General features: G+C 41.5%; 1 protein-coding gene across 1 annotated transcript in view; it reads left to right on the plus strand.

The window, feature by feature from the left end:
- The first annotated feature begins 936 nt into the window (after positions 1-936).
- GABRB3 (gamma-aminobutyric acid type A receptor subunit beta3) overlaps positions 937-23,407 on the plus strand; it is a 130,801-nt gene continuing 108,330 nt past the window's right edge. The window contains exons 1-3 of the mRNA XM_064143516.1: positions 937-1,211; positions 1,377-1,468; positions 1,639-1,706. Coding sequence (XP_063999586.1) covers positions 1,132-1,211; positions 1,377-1,468; positions 1,639-1,706 — 240 coding nt within the window. The 5' untranslated portion in view covers positions 937-1,131. The remainder of the gene's footprint in view (positions 1,212-1,376; positions 1,469-1,638; positions 1,707-23,407) is intronic.

Genomic DNA, 23,407 nt, shown 5'->3' on the forward strand with positions numbered 1-23,407 from the left:
AATCAGCATGCTTGTTTCCGTGCCATTTAGTCTTGCTGAAAGGACTAATTAATCTGGAAGGAGGTTAATAATAGAATCAAGTGTGCTGTCTCCACCCCGGACAATGTTTTTTATAAAGTTAAGATCACCCAGAAACTCCCAGTGAACACAACAGGGAGTTAACAGCTCTCATCGTACATCCCTTTGGCACAACTGCAGTTCCATTGCCGCCCCGCGTAAGAAGCCGGGCTACGTACGCTGTGAAGCTAGTGGGGGTTTTGCCAGGCAAAACATGATGGTCCAGGTTTGTATTGATGGTGTCCTCATAGGCATGGCTAAAGGGGAGTACGTGGTCCTGTTCCTGTACCACCGCACCTCACTCCTGCCCGTGACGGAGACGCCCTCAGGCGCTGTGCCGGTCAGGGCAGGGGCTTCCAGCCCAACTATCAGTCTTGCCCCAGCGACCTGCCCTCGGCCACCGATCCCAGGAGGCGTCGAGGGCAGGTGGGTGCAGACGCCCCCCACGGAGCACGTTGAGAGGCAGTCCTGTCCCAGGGCTGAGGGCAGACCCATACCCCCTCCGCCCGGCGGGCAGTCCCCTCTCCCGCGATTTCAGGAGGGCAGTCCCGGAGGGGTGCCCTGGTCCCGATGCTCCGCTCCAACTCTGGAGATCCCTTCGCCCTCCCGAAAAGGCGTCGCGGCTGGAGGAGCGGGCGTGCCCCGAGGCGGCGCCCGGGGTGCCACCGCCCCTCGCTGCCGGCCCCGGCGAGCCCCGCTTTCCAAGGCGCCCCTCCTCGGGCTCTGCGCCGGGAGGGACGGTGGCGCCCTCCCCTCCCGGCTGGCGGGAAGGCGGCGGGGCGGGAGGCGGCGTGCGGGGACGGCGGGTGGAGGGGAGGCAGGCGGCCGGGCTCCGGCGGAGGGCGGCTTCCTCCGGGGCTCGGCGGCGTCCGGCCGCGGGGTGGGCGCAGCCGCCTGCGCGGTCGGCTCCCGCGGGCCGGGCACAGGGAGCGGGAGAAATTTTTTTTTGCGGGGAGGGCGAGATTAGGGGGAGAACGGGGAGTATCGCTTCCGCGTCTTCCTCAGCGGCAGCCGGGGCAGCCGGATCGCGGCGGCGGCGGCGGCTGCTGCGCGGAGGGAGCGTGTAGAGGAGGGATGTGGGGCTTTGGGGGAGGCAGGATCTTCGGGATCTTCTCTGCTCCCGTCCTGGTGGCCGTGGTCTGCTGCGCCCAGAGGTAGGAGCCAGTGTGCCCCGGCGGCGGCGCGGGATGCGTTTCGCCAGGGGAACAAGCTGATGCACTCCCCCCGCGCCTCCCCTCTCCTGCCGTCGCCCCTGGCTCCCCGCACCCCGTCCTCTGCTTTCGCCGCCTGACACCCCCTTGTCTCACTCTCCCTCACAGTGTGAACGATCCCGGCAACATGTCCTTCGTGAAAGAAACTGTGGATAAATTGTTGAAGGGCTACGACATCCGTCTCCGGCCGGATTTCGGAGGTGAGTCGCCCTGCCCGGGTTCTCCGCCCCGAGCGCCCCCACCCCCGTGTCTACCCTCTTTCCCTGGGGCTGCCGCTGCTCCTGCACAGGGAGCCGGCTCCCGCGCCGCCGTGGCTCTTCTCGCCGCCAGATCGGGGAGCGTGGCGGGTGACGGTCTCGTCTGCCCGCAGGTCCGCCCGTCTGCGTCGGGATGAACATCGACATTGCCAGCATCGACATGGTTTCCGAAGTCAACATGGTGAGTAGCGGGGGGCGGGGGGGGGGGGGGGGGGGGTGTCCAGCCCGCTACCTCCCGGCGGGTCACGGCCGCCCGTTCCCCGTCCCTCCTTTCTCACTAAGTCTCTGTTGCCTTGGCGGGCGGTGGCGGAGCTGTGCGGGATACCGAGCGTTGCCCTCTCCGCCTGAAAACTTTTATTTCCCTGGGGACGCTCTTTCCCCATTCCCCTCTCGCTGCCGCGGATGTACGGGACCCAGCCTAACCTGACCCTCCCCTCCCTTCCTCCGAAGCCCCCCACCTCCGACCGCCACGGGCCGGTGTTCGTTGGGGCTTCGCCGTGCCATCGGCACCTGCTGCGGCCTCGCAGGCAGTGGGATGCTGCGCGGGTCATGGTGGCGGCAGCGGTCGACGGGATTCCCTGGTCCGGTGGCGGTGGGCCTCTGTTGGCGGCATCTAGCCGCGACCCGTGCCTTGCGCGGTTGATGCCGAACGCCTAGAACAGTGGCGATTGCTTCTGGACTTGGGAGGAATTGTGATTTTTCTTCGCAAAGTGGTAGCGTTCGGGGCTGTCAGGTTCACTGTGGAGAAGGGAGGTGTGTAGCGTGTTGCTGCGGTTCTGTCCTACGATCTGTATAGTTTGTTGCTGTGGGGTTAAATGCTGGAATTGCTGTTTCTTGCCCTAATGTGAAATCTGAGGTGGATTTTCCATGTTCCTGAGCGAATTACTCCTGTGTTTCTCAGATTCTATTCTTCCCTATGCAAAGCTGAGGTAAAAAGACTAGCCTACTCTGCAATGCTGTAGTTATATTTATGGCATTAAATATATTTGGAGTCTGAGCTCTCTTTTAGTTAATATGACATTAACACCAAAATACTTCTTTACTTCTTTAATGCACTGGTGCAGTGTTAGAAGCTGGTATATCTTGGCTTTACACGTTATTTGTGTATTTTCATTAAACCTTTACCTTCTTTCACCCACTCTACCCAAAATTCTGAAATAGAAACTTGCTCTACTTCCCATCTTTAAAAAATATTAACAGAGATAACGTTAACTCTTTGGAGTTAGAAATGACACCGGAGTCTGCCTTTCTACTCGTTCAAGGAGGGACAAATGAGATAGTTCTTATTTAAAAGACTTTATTTTAGACTTCCAGGAAATTCAAGCAGCTGCAGAGATACTTTGTATGTTTCACAGGCTTTTCTGTACCTGCGGGATTGCTTCCTGAAAACATGGAAGCTGTATCTGAGCAATTGAAGTCTGACTTCACTGTCCTCACTGCCCCACCTTTGTCTACGCTCCAAACTTAGGGGAGCATTACGTTACACATTAGTGTATAACACTCTGTGTATGTGAAGTACCACATAGGTGATAAATATCAGAGGAATACAGATGAAGATGGGAAAGAATATGAGGGGATGTATGCGCCTTCTCTCCCAGAACCCCCTCCACCACAACTGCAGAAAGCATGTTAGGTTTAAATAGCTACTTGTCCAACTTAGTGCAGCAGGGGTAGAAGGAAAAGCAAGTAATTAACACAGTTTGTTATGCTGCTAGACTGAGAAATTAGATCTTGAATGATACAGCTCTTCAAGAGAATGGGTACCATCCTTTCTCCTGAACAGTGAGCCAGAATACCACTTAAGTTTCTAGCTGCCCCACAAGTCCATGCCTGCTGTTTCCCCTTAGTCGCTAGACCTGTAAAGAAGTGAATAGGTTTTGCCCGTGCCCCCTCACAGGACCATACAGATTCTGAAAAAACACAGATCTTGCAACAGAAAAGGGTACATGTTTCTGAAGAGAGTTGCCAAAGGACAGCTGTTGAAAAAAGAAAGTATTCATTTACTGTGGGAAAAAATGAGCAGAAGGGGCTTCTGGTTGGTGAACACTTCTCGCTGTGAAAGAAGTCATCTTTGACTGGTCATGGCTATAGTCAAGTACTGAGTTGATTGCTTCCACTTATTTTAGGTAACTTTACAGTGATCTGCAAAGACTCTTGAGTAAATATCACATTGAATAAGGATGAACTGAAGGAGCGTTACAAGATTACTGCAGTGTATGTTCTAAGACAGAAATGTTACAGTTAGTTTTAAGACCTGAGGCATAGCTGTTGAACTTCATGCTGCTTACCAACTAAACTTTTAATCTTTGACATATTCTTTCATTTAATTCCAAGCAGATATTGCAAGCATTGACCTTTAGCCTCATTAACTACTGAAATGTCTTACAAGAATCTCTATGAACTGTAGTAGTATGGGCATTAATTCCTTTGATTAAAATGTAGGCTTTGGTGCAACCTTTTATAAATTGCCTTATTAAAATTCATCTCTGTATTAAAAATAAAATAACCATAGAATTAACATTATTCAGTTCTATGAATATAACTAAAAAGTTATTACAGTAAATGTTATTGTACTGTTTTCTAGGCAGCCTGTAATGTAGCTTTCAGTGATACAATTCTTGGTAACAAAAACTATAGTTAGTGTCATTCCCTATTCTTGATCAAACTGTAGGCTTGTAAACAATGTATTCCCCTATAAATCTTCAGTCGTTAGGTATTCATTTGGCTTTCCAGCATTTACATTTTTTTGTGTGTGTATTTTTAGTCTTTCTATTGAAGACCATTACAAATTCTTTGCTTTTCATACATGCAGATTACCTGTAGCTATTTCTCAGAAAAGACTTACTTAATAGTAATGTGCATCTTTCTTGGATTACATTAAATAATATTTCTCTTTTGATGCTGAATTGCTACGCTAGATCAGGAGGACTGATACAAATATCAGGACTGCACAGCATCAAGTGTTTTACTGAAAAGTTTTAAATATGCAGGTTCTATTTATAACATTTTGAAAATTCTGAGTAGCATTATTGAAATTGTTACTCTGCTCTACTGTTTATATCATAGTGGAAATAAGAATAATATGCTTTGATATTTATAGTTTGAGTTATGTATATGGTGGCAAAAATGAATTAATGAAGTTGCAGGTAAGAAGTGTGTTGTTCATGGAAGGGCTTCAGTCTGTTAATGTTCTGTATATATACATACGTGTGTGTGTATATATGTGTATATATATATGTATATATACACGCACATGTATGTGTATTTCACCATATATGCTTTATTTCCCTTCTTTTCCTGTGAATGCTTTCCCATTATTACTTGCCTGCAATTGGATACTTAGTCACTCACCTATTTTTGCGCATGCCTCCAATAATGGCATTTAAAACTGCTATAAATGCCTCTAAATTGTGCAGTAATGTACATCTCCAAACAAAATGCTAATCAGTAATAACAGACATAATACTGAGAAAATACCGTGTCATCTTACAAATAAAGAGTATGGAAGATTACTGTTGTCAGATTTCAATAATTTAACTTTATAATTTATGATTTTACATGATTTGTGTTGGCGGTGTCCTGTATTTTCTGTGTTTTAGAGATATGTTTTGGTTAGAAGATGTCAATTGAAGAAGAAATAGTTCTCATGCTTTCTACTAGTCTGTCAGCCTGTTTCCAATCAGTTTTTGATTCTTGTTCAACATTTGGTTCCTGGAATACAGTTTTCCAGTACCCAAATACTCTAGTACCTTTTTATCCTTCGGAGGCTAAATAATCAATACACTGAGTCTCCCAATAACTGTCTTTAAACTCGTTATTATAGCTGGAAGATTAAGATTCTTATTGTGCTTTCATTTTACCCTGATTTTAGGATGTGTTTTATTGTTTAGTAGAAGTGCCACTATAAAGTAGATAGAGAAAACAAGGGGATCAGTGCTAAGATGAACCATACTCCTTAGAGATAATGTTCTGCAGAGGATAGTATGATCTCCTGTAAGAAGGGACACTTGCACTGCTGCTCTCCGAAGTACTCTGCATTCTCTTAGTGCAGAGGGGACTTCAGAGCTGTTCATCCAGGGCTTTTCAAAGGCTCTAATTTTGATAAAACAGCAAAACCCAGGAGGCATCATTGGCTGTAGAGTTTTTGTGCTGTTTTGAGTATACTGTATGCAGAAAATTAGTTTGACATTAAGTCAGACTGTAAAACTTGAAAGTTGTTGTTTCTGAAAAAGATGTAGTCTGTTCTATGCTAACACTGTAATAATTTATTTTTATACATGTTCCATTATAAAACTATGAGTACACATATGGACTTCATTGGGTGCCTGCTGATTTTTGAAGCACTTTTGACATTTTCCTGATAGAATTTGTTTTAGTTGCTGTTCTAAGGCCAAATAAAATTCTCACTCACTGAGGGCAAATATTGTCTTCTTCCTTACACAGCGATGCATAAATAACTTCTTTTAGGTGAATTAATTCTTACTTCACCTGAAGTACTGAAGGTTCTGAACCTTCTTATTTCTGTCAGTAAGATTTGTCACATCTTACTCATCTTGCTTTAGATGTTTAAAAAATAGGGTTAGATTCAATTTATGTAAATTGGTATTTATACAGTTAGATGTTAAATGAGATCTGTATTGCTAAGCTCCACTGCTGCAGTTAACAGCAATCTAGAACAGAATGTGACTGCTGATGCAAAGTTGTCTACTGTCATTTTGGTTTCATGGTGTCATACTTGCCTTCCAATTTCCCATCCAGGTTGATGCAGATCTCTTTCAAGTCCTCTGCCATGACCATGTGCTCTGTGTATGTGTATTAGACATGTGCCAGCTTTTGAAGGTTGAACAATCCAGACAATACAGGTGATGGAGTTCAGAGTTATTTATCATAAAGATAATGCTTCTTAAATACTTCAGGTGCCTCAAGGTGTCCTGTTTGGACTCCAACTGTCTCTCCAGAAGGGCAGGGGCTACCACAGATCCTGTGCTGTGCCTGGCATCCCTGTGCAGGCATAATCCAGGGTGTGAAAAATGACATCCAACACTCTTCTGTAGGTAAGCAAATTGTTCCTTAGGTGTACAGCCAGTGCCATCCACCAGGCTCCTCTTGAATCAGAAACAGGGAGGCAGTAATTTGTAGTGGGTATCTTAGAAATCTGTAAGTTTTGTTTGTTTGTTTGTTTGTTTTATTGGGTTTTAGTGTTTGGTTTGTTGTTTGTTTTTTTTTTAAAGATGGGAAGGATTTGTCTTTCTGGGAGGTGTCCATCTTTCCTGAACAGCTATGGAAAGAGCCAAGGCAACGTGGTTAGTCTTGGTGTGGCTTCAGCTAGATGCAATGAAATGTAATCTATGTTTCCTACTTAAATGTGGCCTATATTTCCTGACATAAACATCTACATTCTAAACACTTTGCAAACAAAATCTTGAAGTTACCTCATGCAGGAAATCATAACCAAGTTGTGACATATTTTGCTTTGAAGATTCAGATGGAGGAATTAAATGAGTTGTACTCATAGAGTAATTACATAATCATTTTTATTGCAAACATAAGTTTTGTAGCTAGAAGAATATTCATGTGTGCAGTAACATGATTACAAATCACACTATAAAAGAGAAAATAGAACTCTGTGTGCTGATTTTTGCTTTTGTCTATTTTATAATTAATGTACAGGGAGATTAGTAGATCATACTAAAATAGATACAGCAAATAGACTACAGAAATTATTATATATATATATATATATATGTACACATGTGTTTGATAAATAAAGGGGGGAAAAGAAGAAGAAATAGTGGCCAAACAGGGAAGCATCTTGTGAGCCTGTCATAACCCTGTGATGGGTGCTATCACTGTGTTGATGAGGAGCCAGTAGTCATCCATCAGGAGACAGGAACAATGGATAGTGCTTCCTGAGGACATCTTAGGAGGTTACCTGCACTGTAGTTGCTGGTTGGCAAGAAGGACATTCTTGCTTCTCATCCATTGTGTTGGGCCCATCTGTTTTTTCTTCCTTAGGACATTATCTATGAACTCCCCCCAGCCTGTCTCACTAGGTCTCTCCATTGCTTTAATGTTTTGTAGTTCCTGTTGACAGAGAAGTAATAGCAGGTGGAGTGTTTTAGCCAGGGATACTGATGATAAGCTTCTGCTTATCTGCAGAGCAGAGTGGCTGCTGTGAAATGGAAGAAATACCCGCTTATGCAGAGACAAGGAGGTAGTCAACGTTGCTGCAAGGTTTTTAAAAGCCAGCTCCAGCTGCCAGCATTGAATCATCCATACTTGAATGATGAAATAAATGCAATCTATGATGACATCAATCTGGAGTAATTGCAAACATTTCAATGGACAAAAAGGGAATTTGAAATGATGCTTACAAATTAGAGGAACGACCTTAAATAAAGAAGGGGCAAACGCAAAGTGCTACTTTTTGTAAGGAAGGAAGAATCCAGTATTTGGAATGATAAAGAGTCAGCTAAGCAGTAGTGCAGAGAGAAAGAATGTGAATATTTTACTGGACTAGAGTCCAAAGCAAGTGAAAACCTTAATCCCAGTAACAAGTGCAGTATGAGTCAAAAAAAAGATGCATCTTACTTTTGGATTCATAAATAGGGGTGTCGTTCACAAGACACAGGGGTTTCTCTGTCTGCTGTTAGTGAAATCTGAGCAAGAATGCTGTGTCCAGCGTTTTCATATGGGCTTTCAGGAAGACGGGAATGAACAGGAGGTGTAGGAAGGGAAACAAATGTTTCTAATTAAAATAATTAGAAAATAGGGCGTATGCAGCGATGTTGAAGTAAATGTGTTTGTTTAGCGGTGAAAAATAGGGTGGAGAGGGGAACATAAATTTTACAATATGTAGGAAGCTGATAATGAGAGGAGGATGATCAGCTGTTCTGAACTAATTGAAGTAAGATCTGAAGAAAAGAATTGATTGATTTCAGATTACCTAGCAACATTTGTTGTGGCATCTCCTTTGTTGCAGGTTTTCAAGAAGGGACTAGGAAAATAACTTTTCCAGTGGTCTTGCTGCTGAAAAGACTGGTCTAGCTGATACTCTGAAATATTTTCCAGCGCTGTATTTCTGTGAATCTGTGTACTGATTTAATTGTATTTTCTGTCAGAGCTCCTCTGAGGTGTACATACAAGTGTGTCTTGGTGTGGTTTCAGGCGCCTATGCCAGTCTGGTGCTGATGATGCAGAAGATCAGGAGTTTCCCAACGTGCATTTTTAATATGTATCGCACCACTTGAGATGCATTTCCATCACGTTCTTGGTATCTTTGCACATACTGCAACAGGCGTTGCATAGATGTCCTTTCAAATACAGTGGGCAGAGAAAACAAAAAAGATATAAAATACAAGTTCAGGGTTTCTGTGCATGTAACCACTAGTAAATCTTTACTTCTGTTGACAGCCTTTCATCATGCACAAGTAATGAAGAATTAAACTAAATTTAAGTTATGGAGGAGTAGAGAACTTGCAGAAGTTTAGTGGATTTATGTCTACTCTCTGCCTAGAAAATTTCCCCATTCTTTTGAAGAGAGAAGGAAAGAAAGGAAAGAAAGAGTGATATTTGTATGAAAATCTTTGTTTATGCATTGAGTGCTTACTCAGATAATGTAATGTCTGTAGTCGTACAGAATGCTTAGCATTTTGTGATAAAGGCACAGCAGGCAATCTCATGCCTGGCAGAAAACAACATACAAGCACTGGAACACTCATGACACCTCTAATTACTGATCTGTTCATTCAGGTATCCTGACTACTAGTGGCCAGTAGTGGATGCTTAGGGAAGAATAAAATAAGCATGTTAATACTTCTCTAGTGTACTTTTGCAACCTCTGTGGTTTGTGACTTGGAACTTTCAGGATTCTCAGAATGAGTACTTTTTTGTTTAGGCGTAACCAAAGCATTGGAACCATTTAGTAATGATACACCTTCCCCCACAATTTTCATTTTAATGAAGATTTGATTATATAAAGAATTTAACCATGAGTAGTGTTGAGTTCTATTCATCAGTACTGAAGGATAATAAAAACTTCTAGTGAAAGAGATTGAGTAATATTTATCTACCTGTGATGGTTTGGGTGTTCCCCGCCCCCCCACACTTTAGAAATGCTCAACTAGTCTCAGTCAGCTCTGGGAATATAAATGAAGCTATTTATTTACAGCAGCACAATATACAAGCAGGTATTTACAGTATATACAGTTATATACAGAAATATACAAGGTAAAAGGTAATACAGAAACACAACTCCCCTCCCAGAAACCTGAGTCCCCAGGAGGGGCTCTCAACCACCCCTGCACTTTCCCCCTGCCCCTCTCAACCTTAGCCCAGTCCCAAGGAAGAATAGAGGTTTGGCCAAGAGGTTAAGAAGCAAAGGTGAGTGGAAGGTGAGATTAGGGAGCTGCAGCTCAGTCAGAAGCCCAATGCAGAGTGCGGCAAAATGGTGAGAGTGTTATCTATTATTTTGCTTTCTTCTTCAGCAAGACTCTGAGGGGAGTAGACATGACCATTGTTTTCCTTTCACAGCCTATGATCTAGTTCTTTTCACCAAAACATTCTACCCTGCTTCAAACTAGCACACTACCATTAAGGGTTTTAGCTTATCCCAGACAAACTTCTGTTTTCCTCCCTTATGACACAGAGTCATAAAAAATATCTAGGAGAAGAATTATTTCAAGGGGAGAGTTCAATTAATATTTGTAATTGAATTTCAGAGTTCCTTATAACAACAGATATTGCAAGGAAAAAAAATCCCTATGTCTGTCTAATTCATTATTCACTATTACAGGTTTGAACCAATAATTTTTGGCAAAATAATTTGTGCTCTTCACAGTTAGGAACCAGTTACAGGTTGCTGTGATAATGTAACCTGCAATATGAATGTAATACTGCGTATAGCAGGGAGGGAAGGTAAAACAGCTGTGCTGGGAGGTCTGTAGTTACACTGGATAATTGGCAGTTCAATAGCAGTTAATGGCTTTTTTTCTTTATACTAATATGAATGTTGAATTTTCATTAGTTGCTGGGTATGTCTCCCTGGCACAATACAGCACTCTGCGGAGATTCCAGAGGTACCTCTTGTGCAGCTAGTACAGTTTTCTGGAAGCTGTGAAGTTATGTCAGTACAGAGCTCAGTACAGGATGGCTGTACCAATGGGAATTAGGTCCATTAATATGACTTGTTTTGCAAGCTCTAAATAAGTTAACTACCAACCAGCCAGAGTTTATCATCACAACTCCCTTTAACATGGAGACTCATTCCATAAGACCATACTTCTTGTTCTAAAGCATGTATTTAAGAGAGCAAAGAGTGACTGGCCCTCCAGAAGTGCCTGACTAGAAGTACTAACAGGTAATGGGACAGAAAAGAGAGTGAGAGGAGTAGACTGTCCTAGGACAGATACTCAGTTTTTAAGTTACTGTTGGGATGAATTCCACCTATTGTTCCTCTTTTACCTATCTGAAGATGATTAAAAGAATGTACTAAACTAGTACACAGTTGATCTTTAGCAGCATAAACTAGTACTACCTAGCAGGCTCATGCATGTACAATTCTGGACACCGTTTGAACTGTGAAAGGTTTTTCAAGTATACTTTGTGTGACTCCTGAGTTCAAATGCACATAGGATGGAGAAGACAACTTTCAAAAGCAAGCTTTAATCCATATGACAAAAAATAGTTCATCTCTTGCTCTTCTAATGGTGATGTCAGATAGCCCTACTGCCATACTCTGTTGGTCTCTTAAGCCTAAACTTACTTGAAAGGAAGAGCTTCATTCTCTTGAGTCACATATGGCTATTTCCTGACTACATGAGTGACGTTTCAGCATTTCCCATTCAGTTGGTTACTTAACCATCATAGGATTAGCATGTGAGCTCATTGCTTAGTTATAAGGTCAAATGTTGACATATAATCCAATTCACATGTTACACAAATGCAGTTGAGCAGGGCCCTGCACTCCTTGGGTCTCGGTGCAGAATCAGAGGGCTTCCCCTTCCAGGAGCTGAGCTTAGCTATTCAGGAAAGCTGAATCTCTCTTATGTTTTTCAGTAGGGAAGTAAATCTGAAAGAGTAAGAAACAATCCAGCAGGCTTGGAATGCTAAAATTTGTGGAAACCATTTTCCTGCTTAGAAGTTATTTTGTAAATAGATAACTATTGGTGATTTCTGATGTCACTGTGCCTTTTTAAATGCACTAAAATGTTGAAATTGAAAATAATAGACAATACAGGAATGCATTTAAATTCTGGACTTTAGAATACGTCAACTCAAGATGGGAGTAATGCTCTAAGTCTTCTTGTCCTTTAAAGGTAGAGAACATGAACTTGGACCATTTTTTGTAATGCAGCTATGTGTTTTTCTGCATCAGCAGTGATTTGCTTTAGCCTCTGACCTTCCAGGCCATTCAGATAATGACACCTGACCTTTCTGAGAATTTTCCAATCATGTAAACTAGACCTTCTATTTGAATAACAAAAATACCTCCCAGACTAACTGGAATTTAGCATAGCAAAATGTTAGCAAAACTTGTAGAAAGATAAGATCCTTTATTTTGTTTTTCAAAAGGACCCCATAAACAATGGATCTTCTAGAATTAAGGCTTTTGGTGCTCCAATAATCTGAAGAATGTCAAAACTTCTGTGCCTGAACATGGTACCTGAGCTCAGGCATTCACTCATATGTTAATCCTTAGCATGGATTTGACCTAGCATTTTGCCAGATGATGCTTAAGTACTTGCTGGAGGTTAGCACATGCCAAGTCCATTTCTGATAGGCAACCTGCACGCAGCTACTTGTGCTGTGAAACAAGTAAGTTCATCTACATAGAAATAAGCCATGTTACGTCATGCTTTGCTGTGCCACTTGTCCTGCGGACCACAAAGCTCCTCAGCCCACTATGTGCTAGATAGGCTAGATACACCCAAAAGGTCCTATTCGTTGCATCCATCTGAGATTATGTAGTCACCCTTTTTAGTGGGAGAGCTGTGACTCTCCAGAGAGTGACACATCTTATCTGACTGACAGTGTGTGAAGATAACTCATTGTAGAGAGCTTGTTTCTTTCCATTCCCAATACAGGCAGCATGGCTTGGGTCAAATACCTGTTTTTAGGCTTCTCTCAGTAAGTGCAGTAAATGCCACCTGATTGTCCAGTTGCCTCTGCCCTGTTGCTTGAGCTCTTTGTTTCTCTTTGAGAGTGTTTATAGAGGTGATTCCTTAAAGAAGCATTTTCTGCACGTCAGGAAATTGCTGTTGCAAACTTGTTTTTCAGGGACAAGCTCTGTTTCTTCATCTTGCTTGATCTTGTACTCATTGACAGAAAGCTGCATGTTGAGCAGAGAGCAGAAAGCTCTGATAAATGGGTGATAGCTACCAATAGAGAGAAGGAACTTGAAGTGGGATCTGATCCAGCTATGCTGAGCAGTTAATGTGCACTTAAATTCAGATGGAGGTGTTCACCTCAGCTTAGGTAGATAATGGTCCCTCTCTACAGACTGTGCAATGTGAAGAGAAGTAGTTAGCAGTACATGTATGTTTCTGTAACAAACAATAGATGATGAAGAGAAATCTGTTTTAAGGAAATAGTAATTTCATTTTAATAATAATAATAATAATAATAATAATAATAATAATAATTTTAAAAAGAAAATGTTTCCTTTGGCATTTCTTCCATTTTTATTCTCCAGAGAAATGGTTGAGCTAGCTTGGGAATAGATTATCTATTTTAAAGATGTTGATTATCTGCCTACCATTCTTTTTATAAACTCCCCCCTGTAAATTGACAGGGAAAAAAAAAAAAAGAAGGAAAAAAGATGGGCAGTGAATTAGAAAATGCATCTCTGATAGTTGATCAGGCTACCTTTCCAGTAGGCCCGCATTAATCGCAGGCTCATATATTATTAACCTGACTGGAAAGTACTGCATCAAGGTTGATAACTGTATGTCTTTCCCGGCATACCCATTTATGTGGCGTGAGGTGACTTTTGAATTAGATGCTGATGCTGTCATTTGTAAAGGGAAACCAAAGTTTTGCATGAAGTGGTCCTGTTACCCATTAGTGAAGTATTGCTTTATATTTAAAATACATAAATGAATTTCAGCCTCTGAGGAAGATCCCTTTTGCTTAGCCTTCCTAAAGAAGTAATCTAGCCCTGACACTCGGGATGTTAGCTCTTCCCTTCATCTAAAGGGATCATCTAAAATGATCTCATTTATGATATTGCCTTGTAGTCTTCTAATTTACCCTCAGACACATCTGTCTAATGTCATTTAGTAACCTGTTGGCGCAAAGGCTTCTATATGTGCAAAGATATTTAACTGAAAAAAGAACTGCTCTACTCAGATATATCTATTAATTTGACTGTTGGTGCTCATTGAACAGCTGGCTTTAAGACAGAAGTCATAGTAATTTGTTACTAAATTTACCTAAAAATCTGTTAATGATTTTATATTGGTTTTAATTAGCTCAGGAAAGTGACCAAATCTCATGAGACTCTTGTATGAATCTTAGGCGATTTTTCTTTCTCTTTCCTCTTGACTTTTGATCATTCACATCCATTGTGCTCTAAAGCAGGAGGTTGCATTCTTCTCATTGCTATTTTTCTAGTCTTTTTCCCAAGGTATGCAGTCTACCAAAAAAAGCACCCCAACCCAGACCTGTTGTGGGAAAACCAGATCTAGCCTGTCCCAAAACCACTGCCAAACTAAACTAAGTGCAAATAGAACTCATTATTTTCTCACACACACTTAGCAAGTCCTTCTGAGCTTGAATGTAGCTGTTGCTTGCCACTGCATAGCATGATAATTAATGAGTTCTAAAATTGTTTGCATCGTTATATGCTGTTTGATTGTAACATTTACAGAGCAATATTGAATGTCATCTGCACCATACTATGTGTGGCATTGTGGAATGCTGTAGGTCTCTTTATACATTAATATGTTATTGTGACCTCCTTCATGATAGTAAAACTAAAGCAAACCTGAAATACCATGTTATGATGAATCTATACTTCATGGCAGGTCTCTTCTGAGGAATTCTGTTAAACCAGCAGTAATGCAGTAACAATGCTGAAGATTCAGAAGATGGATTTAGTTAATTGCTTCTAGAAGACACGGAATGAAATACTACCTTTCAAAGATGAGTGATAACTCTTCACATATATGGAAATAATGGGTGTGAAGAATTGACTGGATTCAATGTTAATGAAGGCAATCAAAGGAGGGTTACTTTTCAATCTGTCATGGAATTGTAGTCATCTATCACTGCAACCAGGTTTTTGTCTTAGCTTCTGCTGAGATGACTAGAGCATTTCCATCTTCTATCCCTGTCATCCTTGCTGAATCTTCATGTCTATTACTCTCTGGTCATCTTTTTGTCAGAAACATGGCATTTTTTCATCAGTTCTTGCAGCACAGCCAACTCATTGCCAGTTAGGCCCTTTCATACTCTTCAAGATGCCCTTGCTAAAGGTGGCTGCTCTGCCTCATTGCTCAATGCTCAATGTTCAGCTTCAAATGATTTTCTGTGTCTCCTTTTCTAGTAGTATGTGAATTTCTTTGAAAACAGAAAGTGCTTATTTTTAATAGAAATCTAGGATCATAGAATGGTTTAGGTTGGAAGAGACCCCAAAGATCATCTGGTTCTAACCCCCAACCTTAGGCAGAGACACCTCCCATTAGAACAGGTCGCTCATGGCCTCATCCAACCTAGCCTTGAACACTTCCACAGCCTCCCTGGGCAACCTGTTCCAGTATTTTGCCACCCCACTGTAAAGAACCCTTTCCTAACATCTAGTTTGAATCTCCTTACTGCCAGTTTAAACCCATTGCTCCTCATCCTGTCATTACAAGACCTTGTAAACATTCCCTCCCCAGCTTTTCCTGTAGGCCCCCTTCAGATACTGGAAGGCCACTACAAAGTCTCCTCAAAGCCTTCACTTCTCCAGGCTGAAGAGCCCCAACTGTTGTGGCCAGTCCTCATAGCAGAGGTGCTCCAGCCCTCTGATCATCTTTGTGGCCCTCCTCTGGACTCATTCCAATAGTTCAGTGTCCTTGTGCTGGGGGCTCAAGAACTGTATGCTGTACTCCAAGTGGTTATCCTATGTCTTGTTTATTTATTTTGACTTGAGTAGCAGATATTTGTGCTGTATAAAGAATTATAAGAAGGGTCAAATCTTTAAAAGACTTGATGGACTATACCTTTGCAAAAAAAAAAATCCTCAAGTTCGTTTCTACCTGTGCTTTTGCTTTAGTGAGCTGTACTACAAACCTTAGCTGTTTCTAAGGGAGTTAGGGAATGAAGGTGGGAAGAGGGAATTGTTCAGTCTTTAGTGGAATGAATGTTCATTTTTATTTTACTATCAGTGCTCATCAGGGACAGGAAATGTTTATCTTTTTCATGAGAACCGTTGGTAAAGAGGCAGTTACTCAGTAACACATGTAATGTCCACGTGATCAAAAACGTATTCTGTATTCCTCCAAGACACTTTACTGATTGACTGCAAAAACTCCAGAGGAGACTATTTTAGCATATTATATCAGAACTGACTTCTGAGGAGCACAATTTCCTTTTCTTTCCAAGGAAAATACAGTGTCAAATTTGGCCATTATGTGCTGTGGTGCAATTTCAGTGGTGTCAAAGATCAAAATTTTGGCCCATCTTGTGTTGACTGTCACACAGACTGGCAGAAGCAAAGCAGTCCAGCATTAATGATGATAATGTGACCATCAGCATCCCATTGCATCTTCATAGGATGGCAGAAAACCTACAGACAAGCAGATCTTCTTGCCAAATGGAATTTTAAGCAGTCTGGTATCATAGCCTTAGATTTCAGGTGCTTTGAAGAGGGAGAAGTGGCCATGTCTTCACACTGTGTGTGTTCCCTAAAGAACTAGAACCATAGCATTGTATTTGAGAGAGTGTTAAAAGCAGAAGCAGAATTATATGTAATCACAAGATGAAATTCTGAAAATACTTTAGATCTTCATTTCTTTGCAAACTCTTTTTTTCAGACGTTACCTCTGTTGATCACCCCATGATCTGAACACATTCTAGGTGTCCTCCTGCCCTCTCATTGTTTCTAAAAGCAGCAGAACACAGATCAGATCAGTTCAAGATCTTCATACAAACGTAAATGATACTGCTTACTCTTCAGCTTTGCCAGAATATTGACTGGAGTTCTGAAGTGCTGACGTGTTTCCAAATCTTGCCTTAATGCATTAATCACTCTCTGGCTTATCTTTTTTTGTTAATCAGGTCTTCTCTTTAGTGGCCATCATCTGTAATGCCAGTCATGATTCCTGCTGATATATTGTCTAGTATCATACTGCAGGTTTTGTGCATGAAGAAGGGATCTTTAAATCCAAAAGTCTAGGAAATAGCCAGACAGTTTTCTGGAGTCTGTCTGTTGTTGATTGTCTCAGTGCAAGAGAGTAAGTAAGCTGAGGATTCCCTCTGGCTGCACTGTTGGAAATAACTTTCTGGAGCTAATACCCTCTTTCCCTCTAGGTGAGATACAGAAAGAAGCTTGTCAGGATGAGCAGAGGACAGAATTTACATGCAGTGGGGTCTGTTTGGCACTTGGGTGACTTGACAGCATTATATTTCTGTAGTCCTTGCTCTGCTGCAGTTCATGCTGGCCACTTTGGGATCAGATGAACAAAAAAGTGGTTTAAGACAACTTATACAAAGAGTCCAATCACTAATTTTTAAAAACAATGTTTTCTTACTTTTTTTCAGGAAAAACTCCCAAACTCCCAGTGAGAAATACAGAAACTGATAAAAAAGTTTGTTAGACAAACTGCTAGTCAATCTGCCAGCAGGTCCAGTGCTATTTTCTTCTTAATTTCCCTTGATGGGAATTAATAAACTAGAGCATTAAAAACTGATAAATGGGAGAATAAAAGTTTTTTTAATTATTTGGTAATCTTTAGAGACTCAGTTTAAGTTAGTGTACATCCCAAATAAATTATTAAAGACTTTGCAGTTCAGCAGTACTGGTGGACCATAAAGCAATGTCACCAGAAGCTTAATTTCCCTCACCTGCATCCATATGTCTGTGTTTCTTCTGTTGTCCCACCACAACTCTCATCTCCTTCTCTTGACTAACACAAAAAAGGCAGGGGACATACACACATACACAGGCACTGTTGCCAGATATTCCTAAACACTGAAAGTCCAACCACCCCTACCCGTCTTGGAGTGCTTCTTGGGGTGATTTTGGACCCTGACAGCTGGTGGTCCTTTAGAGACTTCCCAGACACTGATCAGGAGCCTGCATGGGCCACAGATAGATCTGATATGCAGCTAGCATACAGCAATCTCTTTGTGGAGGGTAAGAAAGCTTAATAACTTGAGTTGTTGCCAGATGGCCTCAGTGGCAGAGTGTACGTTTAATATTCTAGTCATGTTTAATTCACTAGTAGAGACAGAGCCACAGAGTCTTTTGGAGTAATTTATATACTCACCTGTGAGCCTAATAAATTCAGCTTTTTTTTGGTACCAGATGTACTGGCTGTACTTCATTGAGCTTTATTAAACATCCTCTGTTGAACTTCTAAACAAAGGTGAATTTTCAATGGGAATTCAGAGCTGCTGAAAATTCCCCACAATATTCTGTGAGAAAAGGCTCCAGTGATGTTTGCAGTTCAGCCTTTCCCAAACACGTTCTTTCTGAAAAAAATGCATGACTTGACTGAACAGGCCTCAGACCCATATACGATGCTGCACTGTTAGGTTGTCCTTGTTGGCTGCAGTGACCAGCCACGTGGATGCCATCACCCTGTGCTTTTTATCTTTGGTATCATTAGAGCCTTTCTGTGATGCAAACTTTCTTCCACTCCCTTGCAGTGCTCCAAAGAAATATTTGGTGTTGAGTGTGCACCAGAGATGAGGAAGAACATTTCAGTAAAGTTAACACAAATGAAAATCTGGTGTGTGCATAAAACAAGGTATTTTAATGCTATGCAGAATTATTTTGCAGGATTTATGTCTATTCTAGAAACACATCAGTGGAGAATTAAACCAATTGACACCTCCATTTATAGCAGCAATCTGTAAGATTTCCATTAAAATATACCTTCTCCCCCATGAGTTGGTCAAACCTGCATGCTCTGCAGCCTGACCTTTGAGCCACTCATGGTGTCCAGAGGGTTTGATTCTACCCAAATGTATCTCTTCTCTATGAATAGCCTCAGAAGTGAGAGGTTGATGTGGGATAGCTAATTTACAAAACCTCAGTACAGTACTGTATGTCTGTAAGGCAATTGATTACCAAAATGCCACGTTAGTCATGCATTTGAACTAACTGGAATCACTTTTCATTGACAGGTCTCAAATTAGCATTTTAAAGGAGTTAAATAGACTTACAGAGTGGGGATGCAGGCAAAAAAGGAGGCATGTCCTATGTCCTTCAGCAGACCAGTGATAGACCCTGCATTCCTGAGCTCTGGTCTGGTTTTTGGTAACAAAGAGTGGCACCGTAAAGCCCTGTAGATGCCTATCTGCAGAATGCAGCTGAGTGGCTGATGTCCACTTCTGCTGGAAATTTTCTTCGTAGAAGTAATTCTGGTTTGGTTTGGTGTGCTGCATAAAAAATTACAGTTGGAGCTCTAGGTGTGTGTATGGAGAGCACCTCTGGTTTGTGCCCATCCAAAAGGAGTAAAGTTGACATGCTCATGAACAGCTTTGCAGTGAGAACCAAGGTACAATAAGGAAGAGCAGTTGGCAGACTTGCTCCAAAAGCATGCTCCTGATTTGAACTATAGTGCTAATGTAGATGACTCAAAGCCATGCTGACTCCCATTTTTAGAATGAACTGTCATTTCATTTTGGGACCCTGAAGCGCATACGTATCTGATCTGTTATTTATTCATCACTTATTTAGCAACTAATTGTGAAGCGATACCATGGTCTTTATTCTCATTTCTTGGCTGTTCATAGGAAGCAGTGGTAAACAGGTGTAAGAATTGCTCTATCAGCTCATACTAAGTGTTTCTTAGCCCACTATCTTATCTGTGACAGGGATTAGTATCAGATGTTTAATGAATAGCTCAAAAAAAAGTGATAGTTCCCTGGAAAAAATCTCCCAAACACCACAGTTTTCAGTTCAGGAGTATCTGTGGCTAAAGTTGGTTTCTTAATGATTAAAGCTAAGGGATGTGAAAACAGTTGATTGCTCTTGCTTAGCTAATATGCACTCAGATAAATAATATCTCAATATGTGGGTTTTGGCTATGTTTTTAAGTGTAGATATTGCAGTCTGCATAATGTTGTAATGTCATTGTCGTTAGTTGCGCAGATTAAATCCTCAAAGCTGTCCCATGTTGATCAGTGTGCTGGTTTGAGGCTAATTGGAATATTTTAATGAGAGAAATTAAATCATTGTCTGTGAAAAGAAAATAATAGTGATGTCTATATCACTTGCTGGTTCTGCTGAGTGACATAGTGAAAATATAAACAAAGACTGGCACTTCTTCAGTCTGTTTGCCTGGCTGCATCTTGCCTTCACTCTTCTTCCTGAAACCTATGCAACCCAATCTAACTATTTCCTTTTAACTCCTTGTCAGCTTTTAACATCTCAGTTCAGATCTTTGCAAGTTAATCTCATGATCTATATGGAGCTGTATCTGGTTATTTCTGAGATAAAGGGTAGGATGGAAATGAAGGGGCTGGCTGGGAGCCCTCCTGGGCAGTCTGACTTTTCGGGAGGGATTTTAAATTTCTATATTACTTCTAACTTGTATATAATTGTAAGTATCTGTAAATATTGTGTACATACAGCAAATGTCTGCATGAAATCAATTTATTACATAGATATGGTTGGTCATTGACTTATTTATATATTCATTTATTTGTTTCTAACCTTTTTTTTCTCCTAAGGAGCTTCTGTGGAACAGAAGTCCTTCATAGTGGGATTCAGTTGCATCAGATACTTTGAGAGAAGTAAACATTATGTACCTCTTAAATATTTCTCTGTCAATTCTGAATAATTAATCTGGAAAGATAGGGTATGGATATACTCTTATCAGGCAGACCTTTGTAAAGTTACATCCACTCAGAAATGGTACTGATTTTAGAGTATTACTTGCTCTATTAAGTTAGCTGAATAACTACATAAAGAATGTGTGGGTCAGTATTTGGTCCTTCTCATTCTGGATAGGGGCAGATGTGAAATTATGTTAATATCTGAGTGAAGCCTGTGATAAGAAATGTGCATCAGGACTGGTTACACCAGCTGGAGGTGTGTCCAGATACAACAGTATATCAATCATGTAGTAAGCTGGTTGTACTGAAGTGGAGCCTGACAAGTGTGTTTCTCTGCGCTGGGATTGTTAAGAGTCATCAGCTGAAGCTTACTTAGGTTGAGCTATTAATTCCAAGAAAAGCCCTAGACTCTCATGACAGACGTCACTGGGGCCATACTGGGGTAATTTCATATTCCTCTGGATCCTGCTGTCATGCTGGCAGTCCGAGCTTAGGAAACTAGCTCCAGGTGCATGCAGAGATGTCACACTTCTAGAGACCATGTCATTGCATTAGAATGATACTGGAGAAGCAAGTCAGCTTTAGAAATTACTCTAAAACAGAGACTGAATCTCCTGTTTGATGTAGAATTTTGCCATTTATTTTTGATATCTGTTTGATAAGGTCTGTTAACCTTTACCTATTATGGAAAGTATATATCTTATATCTTTAGTTAGCATATATAGCTACACATATTAGTGAATTATGAGAAGGAAAATAAACATTCCACCTGAAATGGAAAGCCTTGCTTGAAGCTGTAGCATTTTCAGTGATCTCTTCCAGTGAGGCTGCTTATAGCAAGCAGTGAGCTACCTTCTTGTCAGAACCTCCTGAGTTCCTGAAGAAATGTTGTTCCCCCCCCCCCCCCCCCCGCTCTTTTTGGTGCTGAGACACATGGCTGCATGTGTCCCAGATGCTGACCTGCTTCCTCTGTCATGCACCTGATGCATCTGACAAACCTATTTCTTTGAAGTAATCATCCCATGACCTAACATGTGTGCCTTTCTCAGCAGTACCTCACTTCTGAAGTTAGCCACACTGTGTCTTTTTATATCAGTTGGAAATTAAGGGTTTGTTTGTTTGTTTTTTCTTAATATGCTGTGTATCATCTCTTGCATGTAAATACCGTGCCACATTTCACTAGTTCAGTTTAGATCTGATGCAGTAGAACAAAATTATAGATCTAATCAATCACACCCCTAAGGAACACTGAGGTTTTGTTCATGTTATTCGCTTTGGCAAGTGTTACTTTTTTTTTTTTTTTTTTTTTTTGCTTTGCATGTGAAATAATTTAGTATCAGAATGGCATCATTTAGCCTTTATTCATTATGTATACAGGGAAATTAAAATTGGACTGAAATGATGATTGCAAAACACATATATTATTCAAGGTTTTAGAAATGTTAATTTGTTAAATGTTAAATTTCACAGAGAAATACAATAAAACAGGCAGGCAAACTTCAAAAAATCATAGAATCAAGCAGGTTGGAAGAGATGTCCAACATCATCCAGTCCAACCTATCACCCAGCCCTGTACAGTCAACCAGACCATGACACTAAGTGCCCCATTCAGTCTTTTTTTTGAACACCTCCAGGGACGGTGACTCCACCACCTCCCTGGGCAGCCCATTCCCTGTAGTGACTACTAAAATTCTATCAACAACAATAAAGCTTTATTGTATTTTTGACTGGATCTTAACCACTGCATTAGATGTCCAGTACTGTGTGCATAGAATCACAGAATTATTTCAGTTGGAAAAGACCTTTTAGGATAAAAGTAAATGTAAAAATTATCCATGTAATAGTGCGTAGATAACTCTATTGCCATTTATAATTACTTAAAACATGTTGATTGGTTAGTAGAGCAATAGTCATCTGAATTTTCATTTTATTTTCCCTTAAGATATCTTATAATTTTAGAAATAAGACAGACTTTGAATATTTTACATAAGTATGTTCTTGTCTCCTGTCATTTAATTTTTCAAAGTGACATTTTGCTTTGTGCAGATTATGTTTCTGCTTGAATAGTTCATGTGAATTTCTGTAGTTTCTGAACTGCTTCTCATAAGGTGGACATTTGCTTCCAAGGTGCAGTCCTGTATTGCACTCAGTCTTTTACAAACTTGATTAACATTTTAGAAAGGTAAAATCACAGATAATTTTATGTTCTGAAAGAGGAGTAAGAGGAACCATTCATGGCTTGGATGGCAACACTCTGTGCTGCGTTAGGAACTGGCTGGAGGGCCAAGCCCAGAGAGTGGTGGTGAATGGTGCCACATCCAGCTGGCAGCTGTCACTAGCAGTGTCCCTCAGGGATCAGTGCTGGGTCCCATCCTCTTCAACATCTTCATAGATGATCTGGATGAGGGCATGGAGTCAGTCAGCAGCAAGTTTGCAGATGACACCAAGCTGGAGGCAGATATGGCTGGGTTGGAGGGCAGAAGGGCTCTGCAGTGGGACCTTGACCGCCTGCACAGATGGGCAGAGTCCAATGGGATGGGGTTCAATAGCTCCAAGTGCAGGGTGCTGCACTTTGGCCACAACAACCCCATGGAGAGATACAGGCTAGGGTCGGAGTGGCTGGAGAGCAGCCAGACAGAGAGGGATCTGGGGGTGCTGATTGATACCCGCCTGAACATGAGCCAGCAGTGTGCCCAGGTGGCCAAGAGAGCCAATGGCATCCTGGCCTGCATCAGGAATGGTGTGGCCAGCAGGAGCAGGGAGGTCATTCTGCCCCTGTAATCTGCACTGGTTAGACCACACCTTGAGTACTGTGTTCAGTTCTGGGCCCCCAGTTTAGGAGGGACATTGAGATGCTTGAGTGTGTCCAGGGAAGGGCGACGAGGCTGGTGA

This window comes from Pogoniulus pusillus, chromosome 5, assembly GCF_015220805.1.
Source record: "Pogoniulus pusillus isolate bPogPus1 chromosome 5, bPogPus1.pri, whole genome shotgun sequence".
In the NCBI taxonomy this organism is placed as follows: domain Eukaryota; kingdom Metazoa; phylum Chordata; class Aves; order Piciformes; family Lybiidae; genus Pogoniulus; species Pogoniulus pusillus.